This window comes from Panthera leo, chromosome B4 (genome assembly GCF_018350215.1).
Source record: "Panthera leo isolate Ple1 chromosome B4, P.leo_Ple1_pat1.1, whole genome shotgun sequence".
Taxonomy (NCBI): Eukaryota; Metazoa; Chordata; class Mammalia; order Carnivora; family Felidae; genus Panthera; species Panthera leo.
This window is the reverse complement of record NC_056685.1, coordinates 41,319,332-41,334,158: the sequence shown is the minus strand read 5'-3', so window position 1 is coordinate 41,334,158 and position 14,827 is coordinate 41,319,332. Positions and strand designations below refer to the sequence as shown.

General features: G+C 55.9%; 1 protein-coding gene across 1 annotated transcript; it reads right to left on the bottom strand.

Annotated features, from left to right (window-relative positions):
- Positions 1 to 480: 480 nt before the first annotated feature.
- Positions 481 to 11,182, bottom strand: PTPN6 (protein tyrosine phosphatase non-receptor type 6). Its single transcript, XM_042945692.1, has 16 exons — positions 11,030 to 11,182; positions 10,821 to 10,943; positions 10,415 to 10,609; positions 7,671 to 7,860; positions 7,396 to 7,512; positions 7,196 to 7,309; positions 6,975 to 7,071; positions 6,484 to 6,563; positions 6,169 to 6,318; positions 4,666 to 4,797; positions 4,386 to 4,540; positions 2,281 to 2,348; positions 2,028 to 2,179; positions 1,838 to 1,929; positions 1,325 to 1,445; positions 481 to 1,134 (listed from the first exon to the last, which is right to left on the bottom strand). The coding sequence occupies exons 1-15, from the start codon at positions 11,035 to 11,037 to the stop codon at positions 1,331 to 1,333; spliced, it is 1,788 nt and encodes a 595-aa protein (XP_042801626.1). The 5' UTR covers positions 11,038 to 11,182; the 3' UTR covers positions 481 to 1,134; positions 1,325 to 1,330.
- Between the last annotated feature and the right edge of the window lie 3,645 nt (positions 11,183 to 14,827).

The following is a 14,827-nucleotide window of genomic DNA, read 5'->3' as shown; positions in this document are numbered from 1 at the left end:
AGGGCAAGGCCGAGGGGACAAAAATAAAACTGCCCAGGAACACCAGGCCAGTAGGGGCTCCCGTCAAGGGAGGAGCGCGGCTCACGGGAGCCCAGAGAGGGGTGGGGCAGTGGGTGGCACCAGGCCCCTGCTTCCTGGCTTGTACTGGTCTCAGCTCTCAGATCTAGAAGTCAGCGCTAGAGGAGTGCGGTTGTGTCCCTTCAGGGCGACCAAGGCTGCCTCTCCAGGAGTGTGTGCTCCGCAGACAGACGGCCCGAGTTCAAATCTCAGCCTCACTGCTCGGTAGCTGTGTGTCTGCGAGCAAGTTATGTGACCTACCCGTGCCTCAGTTTTCCCCACGGTGAAACAGGAATGACACAGCCACCTAAGGTGAATGAGTGTGTAGTCTTGTAAACAGTGCCTGACACGTGGCAAATGTGTAATGAATTATTGTTGCCAGTTACGACCTTGATCCCTCACCTCAATGATCTTCACAACCACCCTCAGGATCATCCTCCATTTTATTTTATATATAGTTTTTTTTTTTTTCTTTTAACCGAGGTACAGTCGACACACAATGTTCCATTGCCTTCGGGTGTACCAATTACCGATTCCACAAGTCTATACATTATGATACGCTCTCACCGCAAGTGCAGCCGCCATCTGTCATCTTGCAAGGTGCCATTACAGCACCATTGATTATATTCCCTGTGCTGTAACCTTTCATCATTCTCCACTTTAAAGAAGAGACTGAGGAATCTGGCCCACGGTCACACTCCTAGTATGTTAAGCAGAGTCCAGAACCAGGTCAGGTCAAAGGTGAAAGTCAAGCTTTTGTGCTTTTGTGTACACACACACACACACACACACACACACACACACACGGCTCCCTGCTCACTCCTCCTCCCCCAGTCCCCTTCTGAGCTCCTCAGGCCCAGGCAGTCACAGTTAGAGACCCACACACAGTGATCCTAGGGGCTTTATTTACAAGAGTATAGGGCCTGATGCTGCCTGGAGTCTCGTGGGGCTATATACAGGGTCAGGAAGAGGGAAGTAGGGACACAGCCACTTAAATTACAATAGAATGGGGGTGGGCTCCTCAGTTCCGGCCGTGGGTTGGCCCACCGGAGGCCTCTGCAGGGATCAGGGCTGAGGCTGCAAAGAGAAGGGAGGAACGGAGTAAGGGGGTGGCTGGAACCGAAGCGGGGAAGGGGAACAAGAAGGTCTGGAATGGCCGGGAAGGGCAGGGGAAGGCCGCAGCTACCGCATCCATCCAGGGGAAAGCACTGGACCCAGCGACACTGGGGGGCAGGGCAAGGAGGAGCCCTAAGCAGAGGGGCCATACCCCGCCTCATTTCCTCTTGAGGGAACCCTTGCTCTTCTCCTTGTCCGCCGACCGCTGCTTCTTCACCTTGTCCTCCTTCTTGTTCTTACTGTGCAAGTTCTCATATACATCCTCCTTGTGTCTGCAGGTGGGGTGGGCAGTTGGCGCAGGTCAGGAGACCGTGCAGGGTTACCCAGCTCCAGCGGCCCCGTCTGGCCCACCCATTTCACAGGTGAACAAACTGAGGCCAGGAGAGAGGAGACCTGGTCACTGTCCTTTCACTAGACTAGAAGCTCCTTGTGGGCAACGGCTCCATCTTCTACACCAGGAATACCACTGGTACCCAGCACAGGCCCGACATAGACATAGGCCCAACTCAGGAAATACTTGTGAACACAGGTAGTAAGAGTCAAGCTTGAGCTTGAACCCAGGTCTCCCTGACAGCAGCACTTGTCATCTCTGGAAAGGGAGGGTCGGGCCGAGGAGGAGGAGGGGGGAGTAGATGCTGGGAGGTGGCAGGTGGGGGTCACTCACTTGGAAGAGGTGCGGGATGCCTTGGCATGGGCGTTCTTCATGGCTAAGGGGTAGGTGATGTTCCCGTACTCTGACTCCCGGCCCTTCTGGGACTGTGGGCAGAGGTGTGGTGGGAGGGTGGTGGTCCCAGCAGGGACCAGGTGATGCCCACGCCCCCCCACAGCTCCGCCAGGCCCCGCTCAACACACACCTGAATGACCTCCAGCTTCTTCTTGGTGGTTTCAATGAACTGGGCGATGGCCACATAGATGAACTTGTACTGCGCCTCGGTCTGCACCATGCCGGAGCGCTGCGCCCGCACCATCTGGATGGTCTTCTGGATGTCGATGTCACAGTCCAACCCTGGGCAGGCATGGCAGTTGGACCTCAGGCTCAGGCGGAGGGGGTGACCGAAGGGCTGCTCACCCAGCCACCCACCTGCGTCTCCCACGGGTCCCGCTCACCCTTGGTGGAGATGCTTTCCATGAGCATGTCGATGACGATGATGGTGCCTGTGCGGCCAATGCCTGCGCTGGGGAGGGAAGGGGGTGCCGTCAGAGGCCTCACCGGGAAGGGGGAGCCCCGGCATTCAGCTCCAGCATGGTAGCATGAAGAAACTGAGGCTCCAGACAGATGAGGTAACACGCCCGGGGTCACAGGGCCGACAGGCCGGAGGCGGAAGCTTCCTTGGTTCCGCACCCACAAACATCACTTCAGCCCAGGGATTTGTAGGCGGGCCGTCTCTCAAGTGCTCCCAGGCCAGCCGGCTGCACCCCAACTCCCTGCGCCACCACTTCCTGCTTTGACGCCTCATTCCTGCTGCGGGCTGCTCCCTACTCTGGAGGATCTAGGAGCCCCAGCCCCATCAAGGTCCTGCCTGCCCCACAGGCACTCCGGGCCTCCCCTGGCCCTCTCCCACACCCTTGGCCTGAATGAGGCCTTCCCTGCACCCCGCCCCTGCCCTTCTAAAGTTATATTTAGAACTTTTTTAAGCAGGGCTTCGTTTCCCTTTTTTTCTTTTTTTTTTCAGACCCTGACGGCAGGGAAAGGGCAGCCCTAGAGACAGCAGGGCACAAAGGGCACTGGGGTCAGGAGCTGTGGAGAGGTGGGGGAGCCACGCAGTAAGGGCTGTCCCCTTCCCCACCCTGTGCCACCACCCTTGGGCAAACAGTCCCGGGGAACCTCAGGACCCCTCGGAGACTGCAGTCCCACCCCCTTTGCTGGGCCCATCAGGCTGGTGACCTGAGTTGCACTGTCTAATTTCAAACCCAGATTGTCAAAAATAACACCCCCCCCCCCTTACCCACTTCCTTCCTGTAGCATCTAAATAAAGGCCATGGGGATTTCAAGAAGTGGAAGGGGGGTAGCAGGAGGGTCGTTGTGGGCGATGGGCCTGCCCCTGGAGGCAGAGCAGAGTCCCTTAGATGGCACGTGGGGGGTACCCCCAGTTTCAGCCCACCCAGCCCTGCCCCAGGACAAGCAGTTGCTGGTGGGAAGAAGGAAGAAGTGTGAGGCCCTCGCAGCCTGGGGTCACTTGGAGGGAGAGGGTAGGGAAGCAGAAAAAGCAGGCTCCCGTTTCCCCATTCTCTTCCTGCTGTGAGTTATTAAACCATTCACAGCTCCCATTTCTTCAGGGATTCACTATATTCCCGACACAGTGACGGGGTCTTATTTCACCCTCAGAGCAACCATAGGAGATCCTGAATTTACAGAAGACGAATCTGCGGGTCAGAGTAACCAAGCAATTTGTCCACGATCACACAGCCGGTGAGTAGCAGAACTGAAATTTAAAACTACGGTCTCTGTCCAGGAACCTGCACCCACTGCCTCCCATGCACCCAGGCCAGGCGGGCTGGGTAGGCCCATCTACAGGACTCTGCCCTTCAGGCCTGATGGGCCCCCCCCCCCCCACCTCCTCGTTGCTGACCCCCCACCTCCCCGTTTAGCAGGAACAGGTTCTCCTAGTCATGAGGCTCTCCAGTGGAGCTAGTGATGCGTGGGCCCCTCTGGAAGAGATACCACCCGTCGCCACGCAACCCTGGAGGCCAAGCTGGGGTCACTAGCTGGGAAGGGAGAAGCAGAGAAGGCTAAGCGCCCCGGGGGCTACAGAGGGGAAAATGAGAAAACGTAGGGAGCCACACTGCCCCCAGATGGGAGACGCTTGGGGCCGAGAAAATATATACGCTGAGTAAGCCCGTGTGAGGAAACAACATGACCGACCAAGGTCTGTTGTGAGTGTCTGTGCAGGCTCTCTCGAAGGCCAGCTGGCAAGCTGCTGGGCCTGTTTTCTCATCTGTATGTGGCAGGCCTGGATGAGACGGTACATCCAGGGAAGTCTCGAAGTCTCTGAAGAAGCCACCCCCAGGCACAGGATCAATCAGTGGGGTGGGTTCAAGCTTAAGTTTCCCACAGGGGTCTGGGGCCGTCAAGGAGCCCGGATGAGGCTGGGATCAGGGGGACGGACGCGTGAAATGCATTAGCTCGGAAAGCAGTGTTTACGATGAGCAGCACGCGACACTTAGCAGGATTTACTGGCCATCACGACTCCTAACTTCATCGTTGTTCTCACCTGCAGTGCACGATGATGGGTCCCGCGTGAGGCAGACTCTCCTGCCGCTGGTTGATCTGATCCAGGAAGCTGAGGACACCCCCAGGCTCGCTGGGGACGCCATGGTCAGGCCAGCTCAGGTACTGATAGTGCCAGATCTCCCGAACCAGGTCCCCCTGGGCAGAGTGCATAGGGCCAGTGCCCTCTGTTCCCACACACCACCCCGTCCCACCCAACCAGACATGAGAGCAGCTCCCAGGAGGGGCCCCGGGAGTGAGACAAGGATGGAGGGGACACTCACATTGTCCAGCGGGGAGACCTGCAAGGTACGGAGTTTGTACTCAGCTGTGTCATGCTCCCCGCAATTGGTTACTGTGTACGGTCCATAAACGCGCTGAGCGCCCACCTCTGGCCAATATGGCACACATTTGTTCTGGAAAGGGAGGGTGGAGGTGAGGAGTGAGGCACAGAAGCAACACACAGGGACCTGTTCCAGGCCCTTTGCAAGGTCCTGGGTCCCTGGCGCTGGCCCAGTCAACAACATTTGTTGGACGAATGGATGAACTGGCCGAGAGTCAGAGACAGGATCCAGTCATGGCTCAGCCACCAAGAGGCGGTGAGACCTGACCAGCCACTCAACCTAGCAATTCATTTGGGAAACATCTGCAGGTGCGCACGTTGTACGTGAAGTTGCGGAGACCAGGCTGGAGTCGCAGACACGGCGAAGACACGGGCTCTGCCCCTGTGCCTCTAGGAGGTCACAGAGAGGCGAACAGGGTTAACAGAGCCACTCGGGATCAGGGTAGAGGGAGAGACTAATCCTCCCTCCAGGTTACGGAGGAAATCACAGGTGGCTTCACAGAGGAGGAAGCATTTGAGCTAGGTCTTCAAAAACAGGGAGTCTGTCCGGCAGAGAGAGTGCAGAGAGAGAGGAAGTCATTTCCTAGCAGAAAGTGAGCTGATGCCAAGGCGTGGAAACCTGAGGCAGGGAGTGTTGTAGCGAAGTCACCACGCCTTGACGGCCAGGTCTCAGAGTATGACCTGAAGACAACTGGGAGCCACTGAAAGGTGTTCAAGAGAGGGAGCAGCTTGATGGAGTGTATGCTTTGGACGGGACCCCTTTGACTCCAGTGCAGAAGTGCCCTAGAAGGGCACGGCGCACAGGCAGGGATACCAGCTGGGTGGTGGGGTAAGGGTGAGGGGCAGACTCCAGAGAGATTTACGAGGCAAGGGAGGACAGGAGGGCTGTGGCTTGGATGGGGACAGGTGGGGGAGGGGCAGGAGGCAGGTTTGCTTCCGGACACTTTAAGAGGTGCCTGGGTGGCTCTGTCGGTTAAGTGTCTGACTTCGGCCCAGGTCATGATCTTGCAGTTCATGAGTTCGATCCCCATGTTAGGCCCTGTGCTGGAGCCTGGAGCCTGCTTCAGATTCTGTGTCTCCCTCTCTCTTTGCCAACTCGCACTCTCTCTCTCTCTCTCTCTCTCTCTCTCTCTCTCAAAAATAAACAAACATTTAAAAAAAAATTTTTTTTAAAAAAAGGAAGAAAGCCCACTTAAAACCGGGGTCTGGTGGTCAGGAGCGCCCCAGGTTGGAAGCAGGGATCTGGGAGACAGTGCTTATCCAAGAGTGTCTCTGTGCCTCAGTTTCCCAACAAGGGTTGGACTTTGCCCTCTGAGGGGACTTTCTGCCCCTGGCGTCTGGCATTTCTTTGGTTTAATGGTGATGGATAACAAAGCACTGGGGCGGGGGGGAGCGGAGAGGGGAAGGGGTGGGGATCAGGGGACAGCACAGGACTTGGCCCTACCCGGCCTTTCTCCACCTCTCGGGTGGTCATGACAATGACTCGGGTGTTCTCCTGCCATGCCATCTGCCAGAAGTCGTTGACTGTGGCCTCCAGGCAGCCCTGGCTGGCGATGTAGGTCTTAGCGTTCTCATCGGGGCTTAGCAGCTGGTTCTGGAAGCAAGGGTAGAGAGATGCACCCCAGGACTGTGAGCCCCTGCACCACCACCCTCCTCACCACCTAACTTTGCTACACGTCTCTGGCTCCAGTACCCCCGTGAGATGGGGAATCCCCAGGGCCCAGCCTCTCCTCCCATGTGACCAGCAGGCGCCACTGACCTTGACGTAGTTGGCATTGATATAGTCGGACCCAGGGATGTTGCTGTCACGTCCCTGCAGGATCACTCGGGTGTGGTCGACTGGGGGTGGGCAGGGAGGAAACAAGATGGGCCTGGGTCAGCCAGGTACTCATCAGCCCCTGGGTCAGACCCTTCCTAAGCTCACAGGCCATTCTTATCTTAGAGGCCAGGAGGCTCTCGGAGCACTGTGGGCAGGTGGGGGCGGAGGATCCACATGGGGAGCGGGGTTGGAGGTCTCAGAGGAAGGAGGGCGGTGGATGTCTAGTGCGGGGAGGCTCCAGTGGGAGGGGCAGAGGCTTTCTGCAGGAGGGAGGCCCTGTTGTGTGGGTGAGGAGGTGGACCCTCCTGGGGCGGGGAGTAGGGACCTTATGAGATGGAGGGAGGTTGGCTGGGGGAAGGGGAGTCTCCTGGGTGAATGGACGCTGCCCGGAAGTGGGAGGGATGAAGGCAGCCAGGGGGCAGCGTGCTCACACGGAAGAATGTTCTTGTAACGGTTCTTGCTCTTGTTCTCTGGCCTCTGGCCTTCCAGCCGCTGGTGCAAGTTCTTTACCTCCTGCTTCTGCAGACTCTGAGGGGCGAGAGGGGGAAACTGAGTGCCAGCCCCTGGAGGGCCATCCGCACACGGAGATAAGACGGGGCAGACCAGTGTATGGGGTGGGGAGAGAGGGGACGGGGCCTGAGACCCCACGCACCTCAAACTCCTCCCAAAAGCCGGCTTTGGCTGTGTCCTCTGACTCCTGCTTCTTATTGAGTTCCAACACCCGATTCTCAATGTCAGCTGCGTTCACCCGAGTGGCATAGTACGGCTGGGCAGGGACAGGTGAGAAGTCAGCGCCCACTTGAGAGCACAGAGCTCCTGGGTCTGAGGGATTGCCAGGCCCGCCCCTCTCACCTGCCGCAGGTAGACGAAGGCACCCGAGGCCTCCTCAATCCCCGTCTTCTTGAAATGCTCCACCAGGTCTGTGAGGCTGTCAAAGGTCTCTGAGCCACCCACCGTGTAGCGTCCACCCTGCGGGATGCCAAGTCAGGCCATTCTGCATGACCTGAGTCTCCCTCCCTACACCCCCAGCCTTGGACCAAAGCTAGGCTGATCCTCCCCACTGCCGGGGCTTTGAGCATAGACAGGAGCCCCGGCAGGATGCCTTCCCCGCTGCCCGGCTGCCTTACCTCACACATGACCTTGATATGAGTGACTCTGAGTGGGGAGCCTGGGCCAGCCTTGGGCTGGTCGCTGAGCACGGACAGCACAAAATCTCCAGGCTGGCTGAGACTCTCACGCACGAGAAACGTCCAGGGCTCACCCTTGGCCTGCAGCAGTGTCTCTGCCTGCCCCCCAGACATGTGACCGTGGTACCACCTATAGAAGGCAACATCAGGGAAGGTGACCCCTAGGCCAAGGGGCAGGCACTGAGCAGAGACAGGGAAATAGAGTGACTATGATGTGCCAGGCGCTGTGCTACATGCTTTCAAATCCACCACCATAGTTGGGTCCACTGCTCTCACAAAAATGTTGACAGGTAGGTTCGATCCCATTTTACAGATAAGGAGCCTGAAGCTGGGCCCTAGGCCCTTGGGTGGTAGCCAGGCCCGCCTCTGAGAACATGAGACAGAGGCAGAGAGGCAAGCCACATCCAGAACAACTGTAGGGGAGAAACCAAGGAAGGGTCTCCATGAAAGCCAGGGCTGAGCTAGGGAAAGAGGAGGGGGACCAAGAGAAGCGCAGAGGCCAAACCACAGAGAGCAGTGGAGATTGGGAGAGACGGAAGTCACAAGGGAGTCGTGATGGGGACAACTCCCCCCTGGGTGGCAGGGAAGACAGACAACCCTGCTGGGGAAACAGGGGTGTGGGGGGCTCTGAGGTGTCCAGGGTGACATCACTGAAGGGGAGGCTGGGGCTCAGAGGGGCTCAGAAGGGCAGAAAGCGGAACTAGGACCTTTCCCCAAAGCACACCCCCTTCCCAGGAGGAAACTGTAGCCCCACAATGCCCAGCCCCACAGGAAACCACGTGATGGAAAAAACACAAAACTCCTTCTGGGGAGAGAGTGAGAAGTGAGGGTGTGAGGTTTCCTCAGCCCAGGGACCAGGGGAGGGGGCATTTTCCAACCGCAGGGATGGGGGGAGGAGGGGGGGACCAGTCTGTCTTGCCCCACCTCACTCCCTCCCTGTCCCCAAGCAGCACCCCGGGCCACCCCATCCCACCAATCAGGGATAGACCAGGGCCCCCCCAGGCAATGGGGAGGGGGCTGACCCTCGTCCCCCTAGCCCAGGATGAGGAAGTTTCCATGCAAATGTCAGGCTGACCATAGGCAGAGAGCTAGCCATTGGCGGGACAAATGCAAATTTCCTCGCAGGAGGGGAGGAGGAGAGGCAGCGGGCCAGGGCTGGGAACACAAAGGGAGGTTTGGAGAAGGAGCCTCCCCCACGCAATCCCAGGGTCAGGGGTGAGCCAGGCATGCTGGCGTCCTGGTGTGGGTCACCGAAAGGGCCTCTTGGAGTCAGTTTCCCTGGCCTGGATTCCCTCCATCCTTCCCTGCCCCCCAGCCCCCAGCTCTGCCCTTCTCCTTCTCCCCCTTCTCCCAAGCCATTTGAAGCCAGGCCCCAGCCTCCTCCCCAGGGGGTCTGCTCAGCTGCTCCTTCCCTCTTCTAGCTCCATCCACAACCTACTGCTTCTCCAGGGCCTCCAGCAACCCATCCTCCTGCAGGGAAGATGCCGGCTTTGGGCAAGGAGAAAGAGAGGTACCGCGCTGAGTTCAAGAGGGTCTAGGTGGCAAAGGCCCATTAACGTTGCAGGCGGGGCATAGGAAAAGAACGAGAGGGAGCAGATACCCAATAAGGACCAAGGAGGGCCACCATGAGCAAAGTCATCCATGCTTGGGCTTCGCGCCTAGAAGAGGTGGCTTCAAGGCAAATGAATGAGCGGCTTCATGTTGGCTGGTGAGTGGTGCCCAGCGGTGGGCCCCGGGGCCTTCACCTCAGCCTCACTCAGTTCTAAGTTTGAATCAGTGACTTGAACAAAAATACTGAGGTGAGTTGGGAGGCATGCATCTCAGAAAGACCGAAAACGGACAGAATCAAGATTCACAATCATTTCAACAATCAACACCCAAATACAGGACAAGGGCAAGTTGGCTTGGCCCCAGGAGTGTAAAAAAACAACAAAAACAAAAACCAAAAAACGCTTAGAGTTATTGGGCTGCCCTTCACCTTAATGGAGCTGTCATTGAGATACAGCCACTAAAGTGAGCCATGGTGTAATGCCGAATGTTCTGCTCCTCCACCCCACCCCCCACCATGCTTTAGGAAGACCACATAGGGAGCAGCCTGCCCAGTCGTGGGGACCACATCTTTGAAGCCAAAGGGACAGGGGAGAAATGCCTTGAGTGTCCTGTGCCCAGGTACTAGGCCCCTTGCACACACAACCATATCAGACGGTTTTCAACTGGTCTGTGTTCTGGTCAAGCTCTACCAAGCCCCCAAAAGCAGACCCGTCATCACTGTGTTGCTGAGATAAGGCATTAAATGTCGTCGTAAATACAAATCTCCTCTGCCCCTCCTCAACATTCGTCTCTCTGTGTACCAACCTGTGCTGGGGGAGAGTGTGGCTAAACGAAGGCCATTTCGGTTCCATAGACAGAAGAGCTTTCTAACAACAGAGCTGGCCTACTGTGAAAGGCGGCCACCAGGCCTCTGCATCACGAGCAGGCCTGGGAGGCCAGCTGGCAGGGACCCCGGAAAAGGGCAAGATGATGTTCCCTGCTTTCTCAGGGGCTGAGGGAAAGGGTATGAGGGGTTAGTGCCCCGAGACACAGGCCCAGATCACATGGAAGAAAGAGGCCCACGGAGCCCCGGGAAGGATGGGAAAATCAGGGACGGGGTGGGAGGGGGTGGGTCAGGGTATGACGCCCCTCACCTCTCGCTGGTGGGGTCGGAGCAGTTCAGCGGGTACTTGAGGTGGATGATGGTGCCATCCCGGTCCTGTAGGACACCCTGCTGCTGTGTGTAGTACTCCACCAGCTCCGTCAGTGTCGCAAACTTCTCCCCTCCGTACAGGTCATAGAAATCTCCCGAGTTCTGGATCCGAATGTGGGTCACCTGATCCCCGACCCTGCGGGGCACCAGACGGTGAGGCCAGTGGGTGCAAGAGGAGAGGTAGGGACAGAGAGGGGGATGGGCTGGGGTCCTGAGCACGGGGCACACACAGGGACAGGGTAGACACGGAGGGGGACGGGAGACATGCTGGTGCTGGGGGCTGGGAGGTTGGAACCGAGAACGGAGTTGCAAAATGCGGGCCCTGGCTGGAACTGAGGGCCACCTACCTGACGGAGAGGGAGAAGTCGCCCTGGTTCTTGCGACTGGGCCGAGCCAAGAAGCTCCCATGGACCCCGCGGCCCTTGAGCAGCGTCTCTGCATCCAGCCCACTGAGGTCTCGGTGAAACCACCTGCAGGCCCGGAAGGCAGTGAGGAGAGGTCCCTCCGGCCGCAGGGCACCCTCGCCTCCTGCCTACCGTGGTTCCCAGGACCTTACCTCACCATCCTGGGGGCTCCCTGAGAGGAAGGGGGTGCAGGGAATGAGATGTGCTGGTGAGCCCAGGCAGGCCGCCAACTCCCAGCGCCCAGGCCGCCTCACAGCCCTGGCGGTCCTGGTTCTGGGGCTGCCACTCCACTGGCCTGGGACAGCCGGCAGGGCGGGGACAGGAAGGGGCGCGGCCGACCCCTTGGGGGAACTCACTGTACTTCTCGTTTTGGAGCAGAGCGCAGAAGAGAAGCAGAGCAGGGTGGCAGTGGGGGTGGGGAGGGGGCCCACTTCCCACACGTCGTCTGCCGTCTGCCATCAAAGGCTCCAGGAGCATGGCACTCCGCAAGGGTGACGACACAAGAAAGAAGGACGCAAATGTGCCTTGCAGCCTACAGGCGAAGACTGGTCTTCGTAAATGTGAGCCCACTCGCAGTCACATGCCAACCCTTCCTCCTCCACCAGCTGCATCCGCACAGCCTTCCCTGGTCCAAGCTAATAATAATGGTGACACTGAAGGGCGCCTGGGTGGTTCAGCTGGTTAAGCGTCCAACTCTTGATTTCGGCTCAGGTCATGATCTCACGGTTCGTGGATTTGGAGCCCCACATCGGGCTCTGCACTGACAGCGCACAGCCCGCCTGGGATTCTCAGTCTCCCTCTCTCTCTGCCCCGCCACCCCCCACTCACTTGCTTGCGTGCTCTCTCTCTCTCTCTCTCAAATAAATAAATAAATAAACACTAAAAACAATAACGGTGACAGCCACAACTCTCATTGGGGCGCCTGGGTGGCTCAGTCGGTTGAGCGGCCGACTTCGGCTCAGGTCATGATCTCACAGTCTGTGCGTTCGAGCCCCGCGTCGGGCTCTGTGCTGACAGCTCAGAGCCTGGAGCCTGCTTCCGATTCTGTGTCTCCCCCTCTCTCTGACCCTCCCCCGTTCATGCTCTGTCTCTCTCTGTCTCAAAAATAAATAAATGTTAAAAAAATTTAAAAAAATAAATAAATAAATAAATAAATAAATAAATAAATAAACACTAAAAACAATAACGGTGACAGCCACAACTCTCATTTCACGGAGTCTCCCTGTATGCTAGGCACTGTGCTCTCATGTCATTTATGTGCCTTATCTGATTTATCCCTCATCAGAGCCCTAATGAAGCAGGTGCTGTCTTTATCCCCATTTTACAGACAAGGAACCTGAGGCTCAGGGAAGGTAGGGAACTTGCCTGAGGTTAGGCAGTCAGTTAAGTGGCGGTGCCGGCATGAACCCCACAGGGGTTCCAAGGTCAGTGATTTCAGCTCCTGTATGCCAGGCCTTAGGGCTTCAAAGAACAGAGGTCGGGACGTCCCGTCCACTGGGGGTGGCAGGGAAGGGGACACTTCCTAACAGCCACGGCCAAGCAGATGCTTACAAAGAGAGAGGTGCCCTCGCCTCCTCTGACCTACACATCTGAAGAGGTACCACTGGGGCACTGGGATGGACAAAATAGCAGCTGTCAAACATACACCTTTTCTACTTCTTGTCCTAGTCTTTGTCCCTCTGTGCCCTAACCAGCCAGTGGAGCCAAGGAACAGAATGCAAGGGGAAGCAGAGCTGGGAAAGCAGGTGGGGGTAGAGCTTCCACGCCCCCTGGGGGTCCTTCCACCCTATACCTGGGCCATAGGTTCTTGTCAAGGGGACGGCTCTGAATTAGCCAGAGCTCAGGACTCTGACCAGGGGCCTGTCTCCTGGGGACTGAGGTCCCTGCCATCGACTGATATTCTCAGGGCTGGATGACCTCAAGAAGCCCTACACACTAGAAGTTCACGATGCTCCCTGTGTGTAATCCCACAGACAAACACAACACGCCAAACCAAAACGAGGAAAGCAATCTAACAAAGGGCACACAGAAAGCTCTCGTACTGGTGGCTTCCCCTAGGGAAAGAAACTAGGTGGCCCGAGGAGAGGGCTGGGAGGGACATTCACCTCTCCCTTGTACCTGTTTTTTTAACGGAAGGGTAATTGACACACAATGTTCCATTAGTTTCTGGTGTACAACATAGTGATTCGACATCTCTATATATTATGCTCCGCTCACAAGCATAGCCGCCATCTGTCACCACACAACACTATTACAACACAACTGACTGTATTCGCTATGCTGTACCTTTCATCCCCATGATTTATTCTATCCGTAACTAGAAGCCTCCACCTCCCACTCTGCTTCATCCATTTTGCCCCCTCCCACCCGCCTCCCCTCTGGCAACCATCATTTTACTCTCTGTGTTCATAGGTCTGTTTCTGCTAGTTGGGTGTTTGTTGTTGGTTGTTTTTTTTTTTTTTCTTTAAGATTTTTAAAAAATGTTTTTACATGTTTATTTATTTTTGAGAGAAACAGAGACAGAATGAGAGTGGGTTGGGGCAGAGAGAGAGGGAGGCACAGAATCCGAAGCGGGCTCCAGGCTCCGAGCTGTCAGCACAGAGCCAGACGGGGGGCTCGAATTCACGAGCTGTGAGATCATGACCTGAGCTGAAGTCGGGTGCTCAACTGACTGAGCCACCCAGGCGCCCCTTAAGATTTTTTTTAAAGTAATGTCTACACCCAGTGTGGGGCTCAAACTCACGACCCTGAGATCAGAGTCACATGTTCTTCCAATTGTGACAGCAGGCGCCCCTGTTTTGTTTTGTAGGTTTCACATATAAGTGAAATCGTACAGTCTTTGTCTTTCTCTTCTTTCACTTAGTACAATACCCTCTAGATCCATCCATGTTGTCACAAATGGCAAGATTTTTTTTTTATGGCAGAGTAACATTCCATTATACATATATACCACATCTTCTTTATCCATTCATCTGTCTATGAACATTTGGGTTGCCTCCATTCCTTGGCTACTGTAAACAATGCCGCAATGAATATAGGGGTGCAGATATCTTTTTGAGTTAGCGTTTTCATTTTCTTTGGGTAAATACTCAGAAGGGAGGTCATTAGATCAAATGGTGTTTCTACTTCTAATTATTTGAGCAAACTCCATACCGATTTCCACAGTGATTGCACCAATTTTCATCCCCACCAACAGTGCGCGAGGGCTCCCTTTTCTCCACATCCTCATCGACACTTGTTATCTCTGGTCTTTCTGACTCTAGCCATTCTGACAAATGTAACGTGGTATCTCATTGTGGTTTTGATTTGCATTTCCCTGACGATCAGTGATGTTGAGCATCTTTTCATGTGTCTGTTGGCCATCTGGATGTCTTCTTTCCCTTATACCGTTTTGAATGTTGTAGCATGTGGGTATGTATTACCTTTATAAAAATGAATACATTGACTGGGAGACGGCAATCTCTGGGGAACAACTGGGGTGCTGGGAATGCTCTACGTCTTAATCTGGGTGGTATATACACAGGTGTATGTAAATGTGACATTCATCAGGCCGTACGCTTCACATTCATGTGCATTCTGTATGCTAGACCTCAATAAACACTAAGGAAAAATAGTAACAAAGTGTTAAAGCTGAACTGAAGTATTTTTCCTACGATGACTACTTTATCACTTTTCGAAATATCAAACATCGATTCTCCCCCGCCCAAAAGGGGCTCTCCCCGCCTCCCCCTTCTTTCTGGTACCCGGGAAGCTTGGTCTGTTTACCGTATGACCTAATACCGACCATCCCTTGAGTCCTGGACTTTGAGCCCCGTCAAAAGAACATGAACTCCTTCCTGGAGCCAAGGGCAGCAAGAGCGTCTGCAGAGTCGGCCCTGCCACAGTGGGGTCCACAGCCAATCTTGCCAACCTTCGAATGTTCAAAGGCTAGCACGCCACCTCATGCAGAG